This window comes from Camelus bactrianus, chromosome 5 (assembly GCF_048773025.1).
Source record: "Camelus bactrianus isolate YW-2024 breed Bactrian camel chromosome 5, ASM4877302v1, whole genome shotgun sequence".
NCBI lineage: Eukaryota > Metazoa > Chordata > Mammalia > Artiodactyla > Camelidae > Camelus > Camelus bactrianus.
This window is the reverse complement of record NC_133543.1, coordinates 105,221,972-105,246,020: the sequence shown is the minus strand read 5'-3', so window position 1 is coordinate 105,246,020 and position 24,049 is coordinate 105,221,972. Positions and strand designations below refer to the sequence as shown.

General features: G+C 54.0%; 1 protein-coding gene across 4 annotated transcripts; it reads right to left on the bottom strand.

Moving 5' to 3' along the window:
- Positions 1 to 684: 684 nt before the first annotated feature.
- ING5 (inhibitor of growth family member 5) lies at positions 685 to 22,073 on the bottom strand. Of its 4 annotated transcripts, XM_074364765.1 has the most exons (8): positions 21,938 to 22,071; positions 17,071 to 17,142; positions 14,896 to 15,062; positions 13,780 to 13,891; positions 13,538 to 13,631; positions 7,291 to 7,426; positions 7,130 to 7,191; positions 685 to 4,074 (listed from the first exon to the last, which is right to left on the bottom strand). In XM_074364765.1, the coding sequence occupies exons 1-8, from the start codon at positions 21,972 to 21,974 to the stop codon at positions 4,032 to 4,034; spliced, it is 723 nt and encodes a 240-aa protein (XP_074220866.1). In that variant the 5' UTR covers positions 21,975 to 22,071; the 3' UTR covers positions 685 to 4,031. The 4 variants fall into 4 exon arrangements, with proteins under 4 accessions (XP_074220866.1, XP_074220865.1, XP_074220864.1 ...); XM_074364764.1 differs by lacking the exon at positions 685 to 4,074 and having other exon boundaries at positions 6,682 to 7,191; positions 13,538 to 13,628; positions 21,938 to 22,073; XM_074364763.1 differs by lacking the exon at positions 685 to 4,074 and having other exon boundaries at positions 6,682 to 7,191; positions 21,938 to 22,072.
- Between the last annotated feature and the right edge of the window lie 1,976 nt (positions 22,074 to 24,049).

Genomic DNA, 24,049 nt, shown 5'->3' with positions numbered 1-24,049 from the left:
TGCCTAATCACACCTGATCGCTGCAGGCCCTCACGCTGACCTGTAGACCAGCGGCATCCTGGGCCTCTGGGGGTTAGCAACAATTCAGAACCAATGCAAATTACCACCCTGCCCCCCAAAAGGCTGGTGTCTCCTACTCCCAGTCACCCCAACAAATGGCGGCTGTCACCCCTGGAGCGCTCAGAGGAAGACACGGGGGCAGCATCACTGTCCTTCCTCCAGAATCACAGCCCAGCAAGAACTCGGGGCAGCGAACCCATCTTCACCTGGAAAATCGGTGCAGGCTGTGCCTCTCACTGTGGGGACCAAGTTGGGTTCCTGGACCCTGACTGTTTAACACTCCTCAAGGAACCGTCCTGAGAACTATTTAGTCCCCACAGGGACCTTGGCACCTACACAGCCTGCAGGGCAAGCTTCTGCCCCAGAGAAAGCCACTTATGTCTCTATAAAGCAACCAAGCCCTCTCTAAGCACACATCTTTCTTGTGAGCTTGGGGACCAGCTTCTAAGGCCATGACATATCTGAGGCCCAGAGCTGTCACCTGTCCGAGGTGAGGCCCGGGGTCCTGCCCAGGCCCGTGGCGGTGACACAAGTCTCCCCCTCGGAATTCAACGTGGGATAGGCTTCTCCTCTCTGGACACACCACTGAAGTTGTATCATTTCCCAAAACAAAACATTCTTGAATGTTTGTTCCAAAAAATACTTTATTCATTAAAACAATATATCCATCATCTATAACATGATCCAAAAATACAGATATACATCTTTACATTATTTAATAAAAAGATTTACAATATTATCTTTCCTTTACAAAGAGGACATAGATAATAATTCCTTGAAAATAAAATGTAACATTCATGTTAAAGCTGCATCATCTTTTTGGATGAAACGTGGTAAGGTGAACACCACAAATGCATATGGAGGAAGAAAGAAACTTCACAGAACTCTCTCCTGAACGAGAACATTTTTCCTAGGCTTCCCATTTTAAAACTCCTCTCAGCACAGGTAATGAAGACCAACCACTCTTCGCTAAAAATTGAGGAAAGCCTTAAATCCCACATAAGTGTCCACATCCCGCAATGGGCAGACCCTGGCCGTGGCCGCGTGGGGAAGCTGCTCTTTGGACAGTGATATTGCTCGAAGCGGTCTGTGCCGAGGGCTGCCGGTGAAGAGGCAGACTGCAGCGTGGCCATCTGCGACAGGACCAACACAGTGGGCCGTTGTCCCACACATCCCTGCAAACCCCCCCTGTCACTGGTGCATGCGGTGGCGTCCAGGGTTTGCCACCCTGGGCAGTCCGGAAGCCTCTGCTCCCATGGCTCTGCCCAGGACCAGTTTCAGGTCCACTTGCCTGGGGCCCAGCCTGCAGGGTGGGGAGCATCACACAGCTCCGTATGTGCATCCCAACCAAGAGCTCTGACAGCACAGCCACAGAGGTGGGGGCTCAGTTTAACAAGCTGGTCTTACTAGTGCAGCATGTGTTTTCCTGTGGGAAACTAGAGGATGTTTCTCAAACTGCTGACTGATAAGGCAGCATCGAGAACAAGGAAAAGGATCCTGCTTCTCCCCTGCACAAGAAACGTCTTCCCCTACAAGTAAACCCAGGGCCCCGCGGGGCTGAGAGTGATCCCCTGGGCCCGGCCCAGCCCTCCCATCAGCTCCATGGGGGATAGGTAGGCTCCAGCACCGCCCCCAGGGTCAGATCTGGGGCCCAGCGAGCATGCTCAGTGTGTGAGCTGAATCACCCAGGTCAAGGGTGGCCGGGCCCGGTGGCACAATCCTCGGACAGTGCAGTCACCATGGGCTGCAGCTGACCCCACCAGCCGGGGTCAGGCCAGGTGGCAGGACGCTATCTCACGACCACACAGCCTCTTGTGAGCATCCTGCTGACTCGCAGATGCACTAGTGGTCGAGGAAGGCATTCGGTCCTGGTCCAAATGACGCTCCAGGGACTCCTATTCTGCTCACGTTTTACGTTTTCTCCAAAGCTATACGCTTATTATTTTGGTGACGTTATTGTAACTGTCAAAGTAAACACCAGAAACACATAAGCACAGAAACTTTAAAAAAAAAAAAAAGGTCCACACATGGGACATGACACAGTGATGAGCAGGAGGACACCGTGGAACTTTGAACAAAAACTGAGGACAGAGAAGTCGGCCAGTGTCCCTGGGGAAGCAACCAATGGAAACCAGGTGACAATCAGCACTTAATCACCCACCAGCAAACACCGTTGTTTCCCCACGATGGCAGTGGGTGTGAAGCATTCAAAGGTGATGTGCAAATGTTAACTCAGCTTCTCAAGAATCATCACACACTCGCTGTACTTACCTATCTTCTCCACAAAAACTGGTAAACGAGTGAAGGAAAGATTATTCCCACAATTTATTCCCCACAGTCTTTAAACAGCTGTGTTAAGAAATGCTAAGTCACTAAATGCAAACACCCCAGGTTTCCGGCTGAGGCCCCCCTTCTCCAGAGCAGCAGGGAGGCATTGGTTCTGAGAAAGCAGCTGGCCTGGGGACCCTCCACCCAACCACCCAGCCCAGCTGGAGGGGCCACACAGATGACTGACCCTGCCCCGGTCACTCAGTCAGCTCGCTCAGGGCAGGACCGCAGTCCGGACTGTCACAGGCGAGACTCCAGCAGACCCGGGCTGCCGCGATGCCCCCCTCACTGGCCAAACAGTAGCTGCTCTGCAGGGAGCAGCCCACTGGGGATACAGCTTGCTTCACAGGTTCCCCTCTGCTTTATTTCCTCTCCTTAGTGAAATATTAGAAAAAAGGAGGAAAATCTACAGTAACAAGACTGTCAGGAGGAGGCAGGTGTGTCCTTCCAGACCACCCTCCTCATGACAAAAATGAGGTTCTCAGTTGGGAATTTCAGTCCCAAGTCCATCTCGTGGCCTCTGGCATGAAGACAAAGGTAGGTTTCGCTCTTCCCTCTGGCATGAAGACAAAGGTGGGTTTCGCTTCTCACCTCTGCAGACCCCGCTGGAGGGCCTCGGGGTCCATGGACACGCTCAGAAGTCACTCTTTATGTACAATCACAAACGGATCTCAACACACCAAATGTATGCAATTTCCCCCAACTCTGAGCAAAAAGACCATTCAAACTCGGTTTGGTGAATGCTGATTAGAAAGAAAGTACACCCCAGTTTCCCAGCTTCGCCCCAGAACGGCTGCCACGGCACAAGAAACTCACAAATCACACCACATAATCGCCGTCCCTTGCTCTAGGCTGCTGATGTGGCGCACAACGTAAACAGGTTTCAAATTGGCTCCAAGCGGCCTGGACTCACTTCACACACAGACCACTATCTTCTACCTCCATGCAATCACGATAACTTCATCTTCACAGTAAAACGTCAGGAATTCCCAGAGAAATGGAACGTCAGTCGTCTGTGAGGCTGTCTCCTATCGGCACTGGTCATAGTAACCGACAGCCCGTGTGCCAACAAAGAGCCGTTTACTCCAGAAAGTCAGCCCCTCACGGAGGGAACTGGGAGTCCAGACAGAAAGGCAGTGCACAGCGAGGTGGAGACCCCCACCCAGGAGGGCCGGCCCTGCCCAGGCGGGTCACAGCTTCTGGATCCCACACGCCCGCGCCTGGGCGAGGGTCAGGTGTGTGTGCGGGGGCGCCAGAGCTGCTGCAGAGTGGCCCCAGGAGACTCAAGACGGACGATGGGCGGCTCACAGCTCCGGCTGCAAAATGATGGCAGTGTTCCCGGGCCTTCGTGCCCACATGAGGCCCAGGGCTGCCCGGTGCCACCGTCATGCCCAGTGCTGGGGGTCTGTACAAAAAATTACGAGAGTGAAGTCACTGTGGCAAGTCCCATGAGATCGCTCCTCTGCGCAGACAGGGCTCAGGTGGACTCTTGTTTGTTTCAGGAAATATCCGGAATTACAACTGGCCACTGACTTATTAAATATCATTCAAAATAAGGTAGTTTTAAAACGAAGGTAAAATATTGCAACATGAATGAAGGAATATATTAACTTGCTCTTCTGGTCCGGATGTCAGCCTCCCCCTTACTTCTTCTTCCTCCTCTCCTGGACGCACCGTGGGCAGAACCTGTGACGAGAAAGGCATAGCGGTGGGTCCTCTCCACCAGACATTTCCCCGGCATCTCCCAGGATGGCTGGACACTGGTGAAGCCACACCAGAAGAGAGGCCCACAAACACAGGGAATGCGGCTCTCCCGTCGGGGAAAGTCTCTGGTGCGGTTGCTCTGTCTGGCACATCTGTTCTGAAGGTGGTAGATAAGGCGCAAATCGATGAACAAAATGGGGATGCTCACAAGCATCCCTCTCGGCCAAGTTCATCAGCCTCCCCTGCGTGATGACATGGCTACCTGATCAAAGGAGACAGGGCCAGTGCAGCCCGTGCCCTGGAGGTGCTGATGGCCAGGTAATGGTGGGGGGTGGCCAGGCACCTAACCAGGTTGGCGTGCGGACTTCCGGCCCAGCCCTGCAGCGGCTGAGTGGGCCCTGGAGTCAGCACGATTAACAAGGGTAACAAGTGCTCCCCAGTGACCCTGGGCAAGCAGGTTCCAGAGTCTGAGACACAGGCAGGGGCTGCTCTTGGTCACTCCTGGGCCACAGCAGCCCCAGGAACACAGGGGCCGTCCTGCTGCTTTCCACCTCTGCCCTCCCGAGTGCATGGGGCAGGAGGCAACATGTGATGGAGCTGCCCAGGCCCCAGGCCAGTGAGTGAGCACATCCCTGCCAGCCCCAGGGGGAGCGATGCTGCCTGGCAGTGCCCACAGGCAGGCCCCCAGGCACGGGCTCAGACCCTCGGGAAAAGCCTGCCCTCTGTGGCCTCTGAAGGGACCACCATGAACATGAGTGGGGGCAGGGGTGGCGCCCCAGGCTGGCTCCCCTCTGCATGACCTGCCCTGTCCTCAGCACACATGGTAGGAGCCCCGCCTGCACAGTCCCTCATGTCCCAGAAAGAAACCATTTTCCAACGCCTGCCAGAGTCTTCCACCCAGAAGCCCTGCAAAGAACTCTTAACTTGCCGTGTCCAAGGACACCCTCCCTGCCTCCTGCCCAGCCAGCCCACACATCCCTTCTCGGGGTGTCTGAGCTTGCCCGTGGGCTGCCAGCTCCACCTGCACCCTGCCCTGGGTTCCTGCACCCACGGCCGTGGGGAACCCTTGAGCTGCCACGCCCCGCAAGCCCCTGGCATCCTGGTGCAGAGGGAGCACCCTTGGGGTTGAGACCACACGTGGCTCCAGAACAGGCGAGCACCTGGCCTCTCCTGTCATCCACTGAAAACCCAGATAACGCAGATTGTCCCTCAGGGTTTCTGACATCCCTCTGCCCCGACATGAGCCTCGTGACAGGGAAACTGGGCACTCCACACAGAAACACAGAGGGCAGCGTTTCCAGGATGTCACTTTAGCTTGGGCAAACAAACCCAGGTATTTATTTACATGAGAGCAGCCACTGTGCATGGAACATGACTGCAAGGACGGAGAAAACAAATGGAAAGCCCTTCAGCAGCGCACGCGGGACCTGTGCGTGGGTGAGACCCCCCCCCACTCCTGGGTGAGACCCCCCCCGCACTCCTGGGTGAGACCCCCCCCACTCCTGGGTGAGACCCCCCCCCACTCCTGGGTGAGACCCCCCCCCACTCCTGGGTGAGACCCCCCCCACTCCTGGGTGAGACCCCCCCCCCACTCCTGGGTGAGACCCCCCCCCCACTCCTGGGTGAGACCCCCCCCCACTCCTGGGTGAGACCCCCCCCGCACTCCTGGGTGAGACCCCCCCCCACTCCTGGGTGAGACCCCCCCCCACTCCTGGGTGAGACCCCCCCCGCACTCCTGGGTGAGACCCCCCCCGCACTCCTGGGTGAGACCCCCCCCCCACTCCTGGGTGAGACCCCCCCCCACTCCTGGGTGAGACCCCCCCCGCACTCCTGGGTGAGACCCCCCCCCACTCCTGGGTGAGACCCCCCCCACTCCTGGGTGAGACCCCCCCCACTCCTGGGTGAGACCCCCCCCCCACTCCTGGGTGAGACCCCCCCCCCACTCCTGGGTGAGACCCCCCCCCACTCCTGGGTGAGACCCCCCCCGCACTCCTGGGTGAGACCCCCCCCCACTCCTGGGTGAGACCCCCCCCACTCCTGGGTGAGACCCCCCCCGCACTCCTGGGTGAGACCCCCCCGCACTCCTGGGTGAGACCCCCCCCCACTCCTGGGTGAGACCCCCCCCCACTCCTGGGTGAGACCCCCCCCACTCCTGGGTGAGACCCCCCCCCCACTCCTGGGTGAGACCCCCCCCCCACTCCTGGGTGAGACCCCCCCCCACTCCTGGGTGAGACCCCCCCCGCACTCCTGGGTGAGACCCCCCCCCACTCCTGGGTGAGACCCCCCCCCACTCCTGGGTGAGACCCCCCCCGCACTCCTGGGTGAGACCCCCCCCGCACTCCTGGGTGAGACCCCCCCCCACTCCTGGGTGAGACCCCCCCCGCACTCCTGGGTGAGACCCCCCCCGCACTCCTGGGTGAGACCCCCCCCCCACTCCTGGGTGAGACCCCCCCCGCACTCCTGGGTGAGACCCCCCCCGCACTCCTGGGTGAGACCCCCCCCCACTCCTGGGTGAGACCCCCCCCCACTCCTGGGTGAGACCCCCCCCGCACTCCTGGGTGAGACCCCCCCCGCACTCCTGGGTGAGACCCCCCCCCACTCCTGGGTGAGACCCCTGCTCCTCTTCTTTGTCCCTCTCCAGTCTCCCGGGGGAGGAACCCCTCGCTCCTCACTTGTATGTGAGACAACCTCTCCCTCCCTCAAGTCGGAGCGGCCCTCGTTCAAGGGAGCACACGTGGAAGCACAGCGACCCTGAACCACGCGGGCTGGGGCACCACCCCCTGTATGACTCGCAGTCAGCCGTCCACCACACCCACGGGTCCTCTGTGTCCATGTTCCACATCCACAGACTCACCCCTGCGGATCATGGAGTAAGTACCACGTTCACCAGACAGGACCCGCACGAGTGGACTTGCACAGGTCAAACCGTGTTGTTCCAGGGTCAACCATGTTATGCAAACATTAAAGAGGCAACCCCCGGTGAGATAGGCGAGGTCCCCCGGGAAGCAGGACCCACCCCGCTGGCACCCATACTGACCATTTTCCCTTGGGCTTCGTGGTCAGGTCCACACAGGCAAAGTGAAACCACTCAATGGGACACTGCAAGGCGAAGGGGGGGGCCGTCAGCACGCTGCACGCTCCATGGACGCCCACCCGCCCCGTGCAACACTACCCGCGGCCTGGCGGCCTGACACTCACGTCCGGGTTGTCACAGCCAATCATCTCCCCATAGGACACCTGGTGGCACAGGCAGTAGGTGGGCTCGTTCGGGTCCACGGGCATGTCCAGCACGTCAGAGGGATGCACGGACAGGATGGTGTCGCTGAACTCGGACCTGCAGATAGACGAGGGCAGGGTCACCCGACAGCCAGGCAAAGACATGTCAGGAAGGCGTCTGCGAGGTGTGAAGGGGAAGCACTCACATGTACCATCCGGTCCTGTCTCCACACCTGGGCAGGACCCATGCTCATCCAGTACCCCCAGCTGGGGCAGGAACCATGCCCATCCCGCCCCTCTGCCTGCACCAGACCTGCTCCCTGCCCCCCTGCCCCCACTATTACCACCCACAGTGGACACCTGGCAACATCTGAGAACCCCCCGATCCCATCCAATTGGTCCAGGTGTCTGAATGGCCCTGCCTTTGCAGCTCACCCTGTACCTGCCCCCTCAACAAGAACAGCCAGTGTATCCCCACCAGAACCTTCAGCCCAAAACCCACGAAGGCCTGGCTCCCCACACCTTCCCCGGAGCTCTAATCTCAGGAGCCCACCACCACCCACCAGCTGCCCATTGCCCAGGGAGTCACTTCTGATGGCACGCTGCCTTCATCTGCGCCCCCACCTGCCCCAGGAAACAGGCCTGTGGCCCCGGCACCCCTGCAGTCCCCCTGGTCTCTGCCCAGCAGCCCAGCTGGAACCTCGCGCTGCCCAGACCCCCTCCAGCTGCTGCCCACAGCCCTGCAGCCAAGCCGGCAGGAGACGGAGGGGTGTCGCCTGTGTTAAGGGAGGGGACTCGGGGGATTCACTCTCTCACATGAAAACCGGCAAGCAGCAGCCTGGCAGGCAGACAGCACATCCCCACCAAATAAGAAAATCCTCCCTCCGTCACCCTCAACACCCGGAATGCGTGCACATGTTCAAACACACGTCTGCCACACAAATCCAGCAGGCTGCAGGAGGACCGAGGCAAAGGGAAGCTAAGACGCACTGGCAGGCCAGGCAGCTTCAGCCTACTGACCAGGGTGAAACGAAGGAAATCTGGCCCCACAGGAGTCCCTGCTCACCCCTCTCCTGTCCACCGTCTGGAAACATCCTGTGCCTCTGCCGCCTGCAGGTCTGCCCAGGACCATCCCCAGACCAGCTCACAGCGTGTGTGCTGTCTCTCTGTCTCTCGGTCTCTCCCTCCGTCTCTGTCTGTCTCTTGTCTCTCCATCTCTGTCTGTCCCTCCGTCTGTCTGTCTCTCTGTCTCTGTCTGTCTATCTCTGTCTCTGTCTCTGTCTCTGTCTCTCTCTGCCTCTGTCACTCCTCTTTGTCACAACTGTGTGTTACTGGCTCAGTGCACTGTTTGCAAAGCTTGCTCAAACTTCACACCTTGAGCTGCCGCCTGACCTGCACCCTGGTCACCGGGGTTCACAGACCCTAGCCGGATGCAGTGGCAGCAGGAGAGGCTGGAGGGGTGGAGGGGATGGCCTGGAAAGGGCCCCTCACCAGCAAGGGGGCCTGGGGATCCTGCAGTCTTGCTTGGAGGGGCCTGCAGGTTGGGAGGGTGGTGGGCCCACTGCTACCCCTGGAGGGAAGCAATCAGGGGGTCACAGGGAGGCCAGGCCCACAAGGGCCTTCCCTGTTTGGGGAGTCCGTCCCTTGGGCAGCCCAGGGCGACCCCGCAGTCAGCACTGCTGCCCCCTTGCTCTGGCCCTACAGGACACCAGTGGTGTCCACTGAGCCAATTCCCCTGGATGAGGTGGGCACCCTTCACCAGTCAGTGCCAAGGAGCCCCTCCCACGCCCGAGCCCCACCCTGGGCTTCCCAGGACCCTCATCACATGGCCCCTGGCAGAGGGGGCCCGCTCACCCGAGTTCAGGGACGCCAGGAGCTATGGAGGAACTGCCCCCGCGTCCACACGCAGGTCCCACCTGGCCATAGAGCAGCCCGCCAGGCAGGTGCTGATGTGGCCTCAGCCACAGACACCCGAGGCCATGCACATGCCACTCCCGGCCACCCTCCCCACCGGGCCCCGGTCCCTCTGAGGGTCCCCGGGGTGAGAACAGCTGCCCTTCCCCAGAGACGGCTGGCCGTACAGAAAGGGGCAGGGAGATGTGGAAACCTCCTGCCACTACCAGGTGGAACCAAACCCCACATGTCGCTAAAACCAGATTCTAAAGACCTGAGAAAGCTGTGGCGTGACAGGAGCCGGCTGCCTGAGGGCTGAGGGGGCAGGGCACCTGTCCCCTGAGCTCAGCAGAGGGGTGGCTGCCCACCGGGGACCTTCACACCCGGTGGCCGGGACACCCCATTCCACTTACTGAGGCCGGGGTGGCGCAGGCCTGCAGGGTGACAGAAGGGCAGCGAGACCCCTCCACCCAGCCCTCCCCTCCAGCCCTGGCAACGGGGCAGAAAGGAAAGCTGAGCATCACCCATGGACAGCCATTCAGGTAGCAAAACACACGTGCTGGGTCCTCCACCAAGAGCTGGGGATGGCTTCCCCTCACCGCCGACTCCCAGCTCCCACCCGCGCAGCTTGCCGGGAACAAGGACAGGGAAACTCTCTCTAAGGAAGAGCAAAGATGCTGCTCCTGGGCCCCTCTGAGGCCAGACAATGAGAAAGCCACGTGACGGGAGAAAAGCGGGAAAATGGGAGTGAAAATCAAGAGAAAAGCCGGCTGACAGCAGATGCACAGGAGACCCAGAGGGTAAAGCCAGCAGACAAGGGCTATGAGTACCTGTTATAAAGAAAATGTAAATACGATGGATGCGAACATGGGAAATTTTCAAAAAGGAATCAAAATCAGGTCAGAAGGGTGTAGCTCAGTGGCGAAGCACATGCTTGGCCTGCACGAGGGCCTGGGTTCAGTCCCCAGTCCCTCCATCAAAATATAAATAAATAAACCTAAATACCTCGCCCCAGAAAATAAATAATTTTTAAAAACTTCCCCCAAAAAGCTATTTTAAATAGATATATTCAAAGATATAGAGGAAAATACGAATGAGAAATGGCAGGTATAAAAAAAGAAATAGACCTTGAAAAGAGAATCTGTTAAATAAAAGAGTCTCTAAAGAAGATTAAGATTAAATTAAACACCAAGAAATACATGAAGATAAAACAATAGATACTACCCAAACTGAAGCACAGAAAGAAAACGTGTGGCCAGAAAATAAGCAGAGCCTCGGCGCCTGGCATCCCATTAAGGAGAAAGGAGACCAGGAAAAAAAACTGAAAAACTGAAAACTTCCCAAATTTGACGGAAACTATAAACTAACAGTTCCCAGAAGCTCAATGAGCTCCAACCAGAATACACAGAAAACTTACAGCAGGACTCATCATAATTAAGTTGTGAAAAATTGTTACTCAATGGAAATCTTAGAAGCAGCAAAAATAAAGCCACTTACATACAGAATGACAAAGATAACAATTCTCACGAATTTCTCATCAGTATCAATGCAACATGGGCCAAAAAAGGACATCTGTAGTGATGAAAGAAAAAAAGTCAACCTACCATTCTACATCCAACAAAAATATCCTTCAAAAATGGAGGTAAAATAAAGACATTTTCAGAGAAACAAAAACAGAAAATTCATCACCACCAGCAGGCCCAAACTGTAAAAAATGTTAAAGAAAGTTCTTCAGGCAGAAGAGAAAAGACGCGAGCTGGAAATCTGCATCCATGTAAAGTGAAGGGCACTGGACATGTCAAGACATGGAGCGACGATAAAACACTTCTCGTATTTAAAATCTGTTTAAAACAATCCGCGGTTCAGACTGAAAGTGTAACAGCATACTGGGAGGCTTACACCAGATGTGGAAGTGGCAGTTTGGTAACAGTACACAGGACAGGAGGCAGGAAACCAAAGAACACACGCAGGCTCTGACACCAAACGTGAGCAGTGCAGTATTATTTGAAGTTCACTGCGGTAAGTTAATAAAACAAGGTGTACACAACAGAACAGTCCTTAAAACCGAATACTGAAAAAATGTGTGATTAATCCAAAAGAAGACAGGAAAAGAACAGGTGGGAGAGAGACAGCTAACACAAGGCAGTAATTTCAGCCCAACCACATCACTAATCATGTTAAATCTGAACAGTCCAAACGTTGCGATGAAAAGACAAGAAATTGTCAGACTAGATAAAAAAGCAAGACAACTATGTGCTGCCTTCAAGAAGCTCAGTCTAAATACAACACAACGTGGTGAAAGCAGAAGAATGAAACAGGGGAGAGACAGCACGTGCAAACTTACCATACAGCGCCTGGAATGGCTACAGGCGTGTCAGACAAAGCAGACCTCAAGACAAAGAAGGTTTCGAGGACTAAACGGATAATCACAATAAAGGGGCCAGTTATTTTTAAAAAACCTAAACGTGTTATGTACCACCAAACAACAGAGCTTCAAAACACAGGGAGCAGGCCGACAAGCAGCGAGGACAAACCGACACCCACGACTTAAGACGGGGAATCCAACCTTCCTCGCAGTCATTCAGAGAACCAGGAGACAGGCTACCAGTAGGACACGGAAACCCTGGACGGCACCGTCTACCAGCTGTCCAACGGACACCTACCCGCACTCCTTCCAAGCCCACGCGGAACAGTCAGAAGACAGACCGTTCACCATACATGAATCTTAGTCCCTCTCACATGATTTCAGTTATAGAATGTTCTCTGATCACAGCAGAATTAAATTAGGAAGCTACCTGGGCAATCTCAAACTATCTGGAAGCTGAGAAACATACTTCTTACGTAAGCTACAGGTCAAAGAAAAGCCACAGAAGAAAATTTTAAACATTTTGAATGGAAAAAAAATTAAAACACAACATCAAAATCTGTGGGATGGAGCTAAAATAGTAATTAAAAGAAAACCTGTAGCTTTAAATATTTATATAAGAAAAGAAGGTATGAAAATCAATAACCTAAGCTATTTCCACCTTAAAAAGCTAGACAAAGGAAAGCAGAGTGAATCCAATTAAGCAGCAGGAAAGAATTACTAAAGATATGAACGAAAGGAAAACAAACAATAGAAAAAAATAAAAATTAAGAGAGCCAACAGCTAGTTTTCCGAAAAGACCACGGCAAATGAGAGAAGACGTAAAGCACCAACATCGGGTCTGAGAGTGATCGTCAGGGCAGACTCCGCTTCAGAAGGGTAATAACATAACATCACGAATAAATGATGCCAATAAATCTGACAACTTACAGGAAACAACAAATTCCTTGAAAAATATAGATTACCAGAACTGACCCAAGAAGAAATAGAAAGGTGACTAGTTCCGTAACTTTAAAGAAGTTGATACAGCATCAAATTGTATACCTAAATTGAGACCATTTTATTGAAGTTAATTCAAAGGGTTAAAAAACCCAGCAGGTCTCAACTCACTGTCCAAGAATGCACATGGGGGGACAAGACACAAAGAAAGAGTGGAAGTAAACACCCCGTCCATCTGGGGCGTGTGCCTGGGGCCAGGAGGACGCGGTGATTCTGATAGGCCCAGGGAGGGCCCCAGGGCGGTCAGTCCCTGACCCGGCGCCAGTTACAGGTGTGCCTCTGACGCTAAGTCTTCGAACCACATGCTTGTTTTGTGCGGTCATCTGCATCGTGTGCTGCTTTACAAAGTGAAGGTGGGGTTTGGGGCTTTTTTTAAGATGAAAGTTTAAACACCAGGTTTAAGAACCAAAACTTTCCCCTTACTGTGTCAAGAACTAACTCTTCTGAGCCCTCTCTCCCCAGAACTGTGAGACACCTCCACAGAAGCCATCTGGTGTTTCAGCATCTTCTCGGTGGTCTAAACATCACGTCCAGGAGGCCCTGCTACAGTGTCTTGGGGGCTTGGTGGGAGCAAGGGGGGGGTGCTTTAAAGGAAATATTCTGAAGCTTGAGTTCAGTGACACGTATGTTTAATAAATGCATCCCACATTTAATAACGAATAGATCTAAAGTATATTTGTGTGTAAAACCATCAGCAGCCAGCTACTCACTCCGAGAAAGCGGCTTAGCTTGGCTGGAGCCACACTGCCCGGGCCAATCAAGAGGCAAGGCAGCCGGCGGAGAGAAGGGTCTGGAGTCAGAAGGCCGGTCCGCCCGGCGCCCGCAGCTCTGACGCCGGGAGCCGGGAGTCGCGGGGAGGGCCGGCCACCGTGCAGGGGAAGCGGGAGTTAAGCGCCTCCTCGTCCTGAGCCGACGGACCCTGAGAAAATGCTGAGAAGTGCTCTGCAGAAAAAGAGGAAACGCGCCTCTCACCCTCCTTTGTGCTTCTTCTTCTTTGGGGTGTCCTCCTCCGAGGTCCTCCTGCCGCGCCCCCGGGAGCCTCTTTTCTCCTTCTGACCCCGACCTTCTGAAACAAGACAGATCCGACAGTGTTCACAGAAGCCACTGAACACGACTGAGCCAGATGTGGCGTCTGCGGGGTGCCGCGAGCGCACTCCGACACACCACAACCCAGGGCTCACGGCAGCAGCGCGAGGGAAAGTGAGCAGACTTGCTTTTTAGCCCTCGGCCTCCGGAGCTCTCAAAGTCGCTGCCCTCCATCTTGTCCTTCAGGTCAGCTTCAAATCGAGCCAGGTCAGCGTCCAACCTCCGGATGTGTTTGTCCACCTGCACGGAAGGACATGCACAGTGTCAGACAGGACAGCGGATGGCAGGGTCACAAAGGCTCCCGGAGCCGAGCACAGGCCAAGGTCCTGCCCTCGATCAGTCTTGAATTATCAAGCTCCGCTACTGGAAGTGGCCGCAGGGGTCTCTGTCTCCCACACGCTGGGCACGGGGTAGAGCAAACCCTACCCAGGAAGAGCCCTGGGGGTAATGAGGACACAGCTGTGAGACACAACGCAGGTAATGGCACTCGGCGCTGAAGTCTGATTGAGAAAACGTCTAGGTTCCTAAACAGAAGCCAGGACGGCGCTGGGAGGAGGGACAGCGAGCTGACGTCACCCCCACGACTCGTAACAGAGGAGCCACCGTGACAAGGATGTCCCGAGAAACAGCAGCAGCCGGCTCGTGGCCCAGTGGGAGGGGCGAAGACAAGGCGACGAGGACACCCTCGTCGGGAAACAAACCACTATCTTCAGCTCCGTCACGCAGCCAAGAGGAAACATGACCACCCTGGCCACAACTGAGCAAACCTAACTCCTTAGAAAACAGGCTGCTTACTCAAAAGGGTTAGTGCTCTGGGCACCGAATCCCAAACAGAGGCATTAGGTTCTCCTTCTAGAGTGCTCTTGGCCAGATACAGTCAGTTCAGGGTTTCAGACATCACTGTCTGTCTTACTGGGGCGGGGGCTTCACTACACGACCTCGTGTGTATCGCGGGGACAGCAGCCTTGTGCCACCATGTGGGCCCTGAGTGAGGCTGACCTGGGGGGCAAACTCCAGGCCTTTACCTGAGGCTGACAAAAACAAGTGTTTAAAAATATATAAAAATGAACAGTTTCCCGAACGAAATAAACAAGCAAAAAGGGCAGAGAAACAAGGCTGCAGCAAGTCCCCAGGGGAGGGCACCTCCCGTCGGTCCTTTCTCCTCAACCTCGATGCACCCTCCTGAGCGGCTCTGCCCTGGCTACGGGGAAGGGAGGAGTGGCGGCCCCGCCAGCCCCGCTCACCATCTCGTAGGTCTGCATGGCCAGCTGCACCTTGTCGTCACTGTACTCCTTGCACTTGCTGTAGGCGCTCTGGATCTTCTGCAGGTGCTCCACACGCTGGTCCGGGGACAGTGTCTTCACCGTGGAGATGTACTCCGCAGCCAGGAGGTCGATCTCCGCCTTCTTATCTGACAGAGGAACAAGTGACAAGCTAGTCCTGGCGCGATCCCAGGACCCACTCACCCGACTGGAGACTGATAACACTGACAACACCGATTCCCGCAGAGCAGCATCGGCTCAGACTCCAAGGGCTGCCAGCGGGGCCAGGGGCACAGCCTTCCTGGACACTGTGCAGACACCACGACCTGGGCCACCTGCCCAGGGCAGCCCCAGGTGCAGCTGCTGTCCCAGCAAGGGTTCACCATGCCCTCTGGGGCTCTCCCGAGTCCTTGTTTCAATATTAAATCCTGAGCTCACCTTACCTGGGACGTGGCGCCCCACTCTCAGGCACGTACCCTAAAGACCGAGAGCCAGGACCTGCAGGGAAACGCTTGTAACTACAGAAATTGGGGAACAACCTAAATGTCCAGTCCACAGTGAAACAGATAAACTGTGGTCCGTTCACACAACAGAACGCTACCCAGCAACAAAAAGACACAAGATGGACTACTCCCACCAAAGGGGCCCTGGAGGAGGAAAGAAGACAGGCAAAAAACGCACTACGTGATTCCACTGACGTTAGCGTGGAAACCCTGCTGCAAGTGGACACTCGGGGGCAGGCCTGGGGGAGGGGCTACTCAGGAGAGTCACACACAGGCCCCCAGCGCCAGAGGCTTGTTTCTCATGTGGGGAGAACTTCCCCAGGCGTTATTTGTTAAGTGATCTATAAACATTTATGCTTATTTCTAAATGTAAATGCTCTGTTGCACCATAAAAGAAGTCTCTGCACTGGCCACTCAGGAGGCTGTACCTCAGTGAAAAACCACAGCTGTTCCAACCTTGCAAAACACGTGCCCAGCACAGCGAACATAAAATCACCCACACCCACAGAGCCACCACAAAACACAGAACCTCAGGGATCAAGAGAAAAGCCTACAAGCTTCAAACAGGAAAGGGAAAAAAGACCACGCGGACAAAGGGCAAGGAGCCCAACAGCATCAGGCTTCTCAACAGAAACACAGAAGCCAGGAGCCAGCACAGCCACGCCTGCCGCGTTCTAGGGGAAATGACTCCACCAGGCCTGCTACACCCAGCCAAACTACTCACCACTGCTTTGTCAGACACACAACATTGTAAGACATTTACCTTCCCGTGTACCCCCTTTTCAGGAAGCTACCGGAGAAAAGGCTCCTCTGAAACAAAGGTGCAAATCAAGATACAGGGTAGTTACAACCTAGGAAGCAGGGTTCCACAGCAAAGAGGACGGAAGGGAGCACCCAGGAAAAGCCAGGGTGAGGCCTGTGTGGCAGGCCCAGAAAGAGTCAGTCCAGACGGGGCCCCCAAGAGAGGCTCCAGGAAAGGATCTCCGTGGAGAGCAGACACAGAACTGCCAGGTAAGCTGGTGCAGAAGACACACTGAAAATGCCGAAAACAAAACCAACAAGCAAAGCAATTAGGAACTTTGAGAAAAAGTTACTCCAGAAAGGTCACGTAAGCATAGCACATGGTGAGGCTCAGTTGTAAACCACAGACACAGCGGCCCCGAAGGAGACACCATCATGGGGCCACCACCGTTCAAATTCTCTCCGACTACACCCAGGGACAGGGAGGAGGAGGTGGGCTGAGCAGGGCGTGGCTGGAGAGAAATCTTCCTTCTCCATAATAACCGAATAGATAAAGTCTAAAACCAAAAAGAAAGAGAAGAAATAGCAGCAAAACATGATGCTTAGAAATGGGGAGCTGAGCACTAAGAGACCAAGAAGTCCTGCTTAAACTGTGTACACATAGTTTGAAAACAGAAAATCTTTCAGAGGGAAGAAAAGTAGATGAATACACTGACTGCGAGGAGGAGATGGTGGTGACGACGACGTGACTGAAGGTGTGTGAGGATGCAGGGGACAAAGTCTGATTTTAAAGAATCAGCACTCTAAGATTCCACCCAATGCCTGCATTCCCACTGTGGCCCGCCAGGCCCTCGGAAGCCTGGGCCACTGCCTCGAGGCCCAGCTCCGGCTGCACGTTACAGTGGGAACCCACCTTCGGTCCGCTGGTCCAGCTCTCGCATCAGCTGGAAGTTCCTCTGAAGTTCACAGGGAAGGTTCTCGATACCTGAAACAGAGACGTGCAGTCTTAACAGCAGGACAAAAACCTGCCTTCCACACTTGGTACCTCATCTACAAGTGATGGGTCCACTCTGTCTCCTCTTTCTGTTAGGGTCTAGACAGGAGAATTAAGGCATCTGCTTTCAGGGACGCGTCCAGACTCCAAGCAAACGCTGGTAAGAGGCTGACACACTGCACAGTCTGTGAGAAGCTGCAGAAGCTGGAGGTGGACCCCGCCTGACACCAGCTGCCAGCGGACACGGGGCGATGCCTGAATGACTCTTCCACTTAGACCCCGAGCCACTCCCTCACCTGCAGACAGCCCACCGCAGCCCACACGTCCAAAACCCTAAAGTCCTCCTTGCTCTGCCCCTACTTTACTCTGAACTCCGGGGCATTGGGGGGAGCCGACCAGGGCTGCGCTGGAGAGCTGGACACCAGGACAGAAACGCTCTCTCGGAGCCGCCTGACACGGTGGGCGGGCACTGGCCACACGGGGCCACTGAGCCCTGAAACGGGGCTTGATACCACCGAGGAACCAGACTTCTAACTTTATTCAAGTTTATTTAAAATTAAACAAACTGTGCTGCTGATTTCCAGTCAAGCTGGTGGAGCGGTAGAACCAGGAGCTCGCCTCTCCTCACGACTACAACGAAACCACAACTGAATGCTGAACAACAATCGAGAAAAAGGACTGGAGCCTAGCAAAAAAGATCTTCTTCAACTGGAAACACAAAGAGGGAACCACAGCAGGAAGATAGGAGGGGCATGACTGTGATATAACTGGGCCCCATACCCCCTGGGTGGGGGACCCACAAGCTGAAGAATAATTAAGTCACAAAGGCCCTCCCACAGGAGTGAGAGTTCTGAGCCCCACACCAGGCTCCTCAGCCCAGGGTTCCAGTGTTGGGAGGAGGAGGAGACCCCAGGACATCTGGTTTTGAAGGCCAGCAGGGATTAACTCCAGGAGCCCCACGGGACCAGGGAAACAGAGACTTTACTCTCTTGGGAAGTGTACGCAGAATCTCGCACGCGCCAGGCCCAAGGGCAGAGGCATGATTTCACAGGAACCTGGGCCAGGCCTGCCTGCTGGTTTCGGAGGGTCTCCTGGGACATAGGGGACAGCTGCAGCTCACCCAGGGGACATAAAAGCTGGTGGCAGACATTCCAGAGTGTTCATCTACATGAGCTTTCCTGGAGGCTGACATCTTGCTTGGATCACTAGCACCAAGAACTAGGCCCATGCAACAACCCATAGGGAAGCCTCAGGCCAAACAACATACTGGGTGGGAACACAGCCCCACCCATCAGCAGACCTCCTGAGCCACAAACCTAGGCACACCCCTAGGCATGGCCCTATCCACCAGAGGTTCAGGACCAAGCTTCACCCAGCAGTGGGCAGGCACCAGCTCCTCCTGCCAGGAAACCTGCATAAGCCTCTAGTCCAGCCTCATCCACCAGGGGCAGATACCAGAAATAAGAAACCAACAATCCCAAAGCCTCTGGAAGGAATCCACAAACACAGCCCAGACTCTCCACTGGGACCAGTTGGACCCTGGCCCTAGGGTGACAAGAGAGGAGTGTACTACTGGGACACAGAGGACGTCTCCCACTGAGGGCCACTTCTCCAAGGTCAAGAAATGTAACTCACCTACCTAAAAATACAAATAGATAGACAACATGAGGCAGCAGAGGAATATGTCCCAGGCCAAGGCACAAGATAAAATCCCAGAAGAAATAAGTGATGAGGAGACAGGCAATTTATCCAAGAAAGTTGCATAATGATGGCGAAGAAGTTCAGAGAACTCAAGAGGAGCATAGGTCCACAGAGTGAAGTTTTAGCAAAGAGTTGGAAAATATAAAGAAAACCCAAACAGAGTTGAAAAATAAAATCACTGAAATGAATAACACACTAGAAAGAACCAAGAACAGACAAAATGAGGCAGAACGGATCAGTGAGCTAGAAAACAGATTAGTGGAAATCACTACTGCAGAACAGAAAAAAGAAAAAAGAATGAAAAGAAATGAGGATAGTTTAAGAGAACTCTGGGGGAAAAAAACAGAGAGCACTCTGGGACAACATGAAGCACATTAATATTTGCATTATAGGGGTCCCAGAAAAAGAGAGAGAGAAGGGACCTTAGAAAATTTTTGGAGAGATAATAACCGAAAACTTCCCCAACTTGGGAGAGGAAACAGTCACCCAAGTCCAGGAAGCTCAGAGAGTTCCACAAAGGATCAACCCAAAGAGAGACACACCAAGGCACACATTCATCAAATTGACAAAAATTAAGGATGAGAAAATATTAAAATCAGCAAAAGAAAAGCAACAAATAACATACAAAGGAACTCCCATAAGGTTTTCAGCTGATTTTTCAGCAGATGCCCTACAGGCCAGAAGGAAGTGACACGATATATTTAGAGTCATGAAAGGGGGAAACCTACAACCAAGACTACTCTATCCAGCAAGGCTCTCATTCAGATTTGATGGAGAAATCAAAAGCTTCACAGATAAACAACAGCTAAAAGCATTAAGCACCACCAAACCAGCTTTACAGCAAATGTTAAAGGAACTTCTCTAGTCACCAAACCATAAGCAAAGAGAACAAAAAGAAGAAAGTGTGGGGAAGACTTATAAAAGATTACTTTGGCAATTTGGGGTGTCTTATGGTTCCTTATAAATTTTGGAATTGTTTGTTCCAAAACATTGTTGCATTGTTCCAATGCATCTGCAGATTGCTTTGGGTAGTACAGCCGTTTTGATAATGCTGATTCTTCCAATCCAAGAGCACGAGGTATCTTTCCATATCATTTTCAATTTCCTTCATCAATGTTTTTTAGTTTTCAGAGTATAGGTACCCTCCTTGGTTAAGTTTATTTGTAAGTATTCTGTTGTTTTTGATGCAATTGAAATGTTTATGCCAGTTATAAAATTCTGGTTTTTGAAGTGAAAAAAAAAAAAAGTGAATGAAGGGCTACAAATGGCAAAATATCTAAAGAAAGAAAAGAACTAAAAAAAAGAAATTAAACAGACGGTGCTGGACAGCACAGGTCGAGGACCCCACCCCACGTTGCTTTCTTGTCTGCACTGCCAGGCTCCTCGTCCAGGGGAACACCCTCATCTACCTGCAGCACCAGGTCAGGCCCCTGCCTGGGCTCTTGCATCCAGTCTTGCCCCCCTCCTCCACAGTTGATCCCTTTGGCACTAAATCTAATCTCACAAGCAGCTGCCTAAAACCCCAGTGCTTCCCTGCCCACCCAGAGTGCGGCCAACTCTCTCGCAGCCTCTAAGCTCACGGCACCCTGCCCATGGTCTCCCCACTGTCCCCCCAGGCTCTCAGAATGGTGTCACCTCTGCAGAATCAAGATCTGCCAGGCTCCTTGGTGGCCTTTAAACGTCTGTGAACTTTTTCAAAGTCTGTCTGCCCCATTTGATAGTCAAGTTCCAGGATAACGGGGGTTATGTCTGAACTCCTAGCACACATCAGGTGCTCAAGGAGTGAGCAGGGGCCCACACAAGACCAAACTCGCGGTCCTCAGGGGGCCCAGAGCGGGCACCAGGACAGAGAAGGGCAAGCGGCAGAACTCCCCTGCAGACACCTGGGCGCAGGCCTCCCTAGTGACATCGGCAGGGAAGACCCTCCCCTCACTGTGGTCTCCTGCCCAGGACCCCGTGCTCAGGATGGGCCAGGAGAGTGGAAAAATGGCCAGAACTGGGCAGCCCCTTGGTGAGGGCTGAGTCTTCCCCAGAGCCGGGTTCACGCCCTACTCTCAGCAACTTCAGGTGGGGGTACTGGGCACCCAGGCCGGAGTGACAGTGAATGTCCCCAATGCAGCATGGCTCCAGAGCCACCTGGCCCAACCGCCACCAGCCCTCACCCAGAGTCAGATGGTCAGACCTGGGGGTTTCAAACGGGGGATCTCAACTCTCCTGCGTGTGACCTTGACAAGCTACTTAGCCTCTGCAGGCAGCATCTTCCCCTCTGAAATGTGGGAAATGACCACCTGCTCAGGGGCCCTCCAGAGGGTTCAAGCTGTGCTAAGCCTCAGGATATCAGCCCATTGTGAGGACCATGGCCTCGAACACCCTACCCGGCCCTGTAGGTACCAGCCCCATGTCCCCTGAACAGACAGGTGCCCTAAGAGACCCTCCGCGCCAGCATGCCTTGTAGATGCACAAACTGACACTCGGAAGCGAGTCCCAGGTCACAACACAAGCAGGAACAGAAGCCAGGACCCCCAGGCCCGGGACACCGAAACTCGGCCCAGAGTTCGGGGGCCCAGGGACTCAACGACCCTTGCAGGCCCGCGCGGTTGGACCTGGTCGGGAACCTGGCCCGGGAAGGGGCGGAGCGGGGCCTCGGCGGGGCGGGGCCTGGCCAGGGAGGGCGGGGGCCGAGACGAGAAAGGCGGGGGCAGCCGATGGGGTAGGCGGGGCTAGGCGACGAGGGGCGGGCCCATTGGGGAGTGGGCGGGGCCTGTGGAGAAGTGGGCGACTCCAAACCTGGAAGGGTGGGGCCGGGCGCTCTGGCCCCGCCCCCGCGCCCGCAGGCCCCGCCCCGCCGTGACGCACCTAGAATTGGCGCGGCCGTGACGGCGGGACCCCGCGCCGCGCCCCCTGCGCGCCCCTCCCTCGTGGCCCCGCCCGCCCCGCGCGCGACCCCACCGCCCCCGCCGCCGCCGCACCGCCCCCGCCGCCCCCACGAGCCCCGGGGTTCGCGTGCGGACCCTGGCGCGCGGGGGGCCGCGGCGGGGGCGGCCCGGCGCGGACGGCGGGCCAGGAGGGCGCGGGGGACGCTTACTGTCCAGGTAGTGCTCCAAGTACATGGCGGTCGCCATCTTCGTCCGCGGCCGCGCTCTGGGTCTGCGCGGGCGGCGGCACTGCGAGAGGCGGAGGCGGGGCCGGCCTGGTCACTATTAATGAGCCCCGCGCGCTGATTGGGCGTCGGCCGGGGCGGGGCGCCGTCTGGGCTCGCCCCCTGGCTTCCGGTCGGGGCCGCGCGGCGTCAGTCGGGAGTCGGGTGGAGCAGGTGCCTGGCAGCTGGGAACGCAAGCGGTCGCGGGCCGCGGGGAGCGGCCGAAGCTCCGCTGGCCCCCACCCTTTGCGTCTGGGCGCCGGTGGGGGGGCGGTCGTTTCATCACTGAAAATGCGACTGTAAAGATTGCCCTTCCGGGACTCTTCCCGAAGCCCCAGACGGATATTTAAAAGTGGAAGCACGTTCATTTTTCTGCCAATTTTACCTTCATTGTGAAAACTCAAACTGTACAGAAACTTACAGGTTCATAACCTCTCGAAGGTACAGGACTGTGATTATCTTGCTCACCCTTCAAGCCAAATGTTAGCTTCAATGCAGCCCTTCTGGTCCCATTCAATGCCTGATGTGAAAATGCACACACGCACGCTCGCTTACATGCTTGCATATAACCCACCTTTTCATCGTTTTAAGGAGAAAATATTTTTATTAATAGACTTTATATTTTAGAGCAGTTTTTAGTTTTCAGAAAAATTGAAAAGGAAATACAGAGCTACACACACACACAGTTTCCCTCAAAGCATTTTCCATTGCTGAGGTACATTTATTACAAGTGATAAAACAATATTGACACATTATTAAGTAAAACCCATAGTTTACGTTAGGATTCATTCTGTGCTGTACAATTATGTTAAGTAGCCACCATTACAGTATCACACAGAATAGTTCCTCTGCCCTAAAAATCCCCTGTACTGCAGTTGTTCCTCCCTCTCCCTGCCCCTCAACACCATCCCGGAACACACTCATCTTTCCACTGTTTTATTTCTGCCTTTCCAGACTGTCATATGGTTGGAATCATGCAGTAGTCCTTCCAGGTGGTTTCTCTCAGTCATACACATTTTAAGTTTCCTCCATTCCTTTTCATGGCTGGATAGCTCATTTCTCCTCCTTTTTGGTGGGGGGAAGGCATTTAGGTTTATTTATTCATTTATTCTTAGAGGAAGTACTGGGGATTGAAACCAGGACCCTGTGCATGCCAAGCATGTGCTCTACCACTGAGCTATACCCTCCTCCCATCAATTCTTAATGCTGAGGAACATTTGTCTCTAGGCACCACAGTTTAGCTAGTCATTCACCTATTGAAGACGTCTTGATTGCTTCCAAGTTTTCTCAATTATGAATGAAGCTGCTATAATCATTCATGTACAGGTTTTTGTGTGGACATAGTTTTTGATTCCTTTGGGTAAATACCGAGAACTGTGATTCCTGGACCATACGGTAAGATGGTTTAGTTTGTTAGAAACTGCCAAACTGTCTTCCAGAATGAGCTGTACCATTTTGCATTCCCACCAGCAGTGAGTGCCTTTCACTCCATATCCTGGCCAGCATTTAGCGTTCTGAGTGTTTTGGATTTTGGCCATGCTAATAGATGTGTAGCAGTATCTCATTTCATTCCAGTTCCCTGATGACATGTGACATTGAGCACCTTTCACCTGCATTTTTGCCATCTGTGTATCTTTTTGGTGAGGTGTCTGTTCAGCTCTTTTGCCCATTTGTTAAACTGAACTGTTGCTTTTCTTAATTGGTGAGTCACACTATCCACTTTTCTACTATTTACATTTTTAACTTAATACTCTTCATGAATTCTGGCCACATTTTACTCAATTTTATGTCATCCTGTTTACTAGATATATTACATTGTGTTGGTGTACAATTCTTTAACAAACTCCTTATGAAAACAAATATATGTATGTAGATGCATGACTGGGACATTGTGCTGTACCTCAGAAATTGTCACAGTATAACTGTACTTAAATTTTAAAAAGCAATGAAGAAATTAAAAAAACAACTCCTTATAGATGAACAACATTTTGATTTGTTTCCAGCTTTTCGTTACCATAAATAATGCTCTGCTGGACATTTGCTCATACACCTGTACAC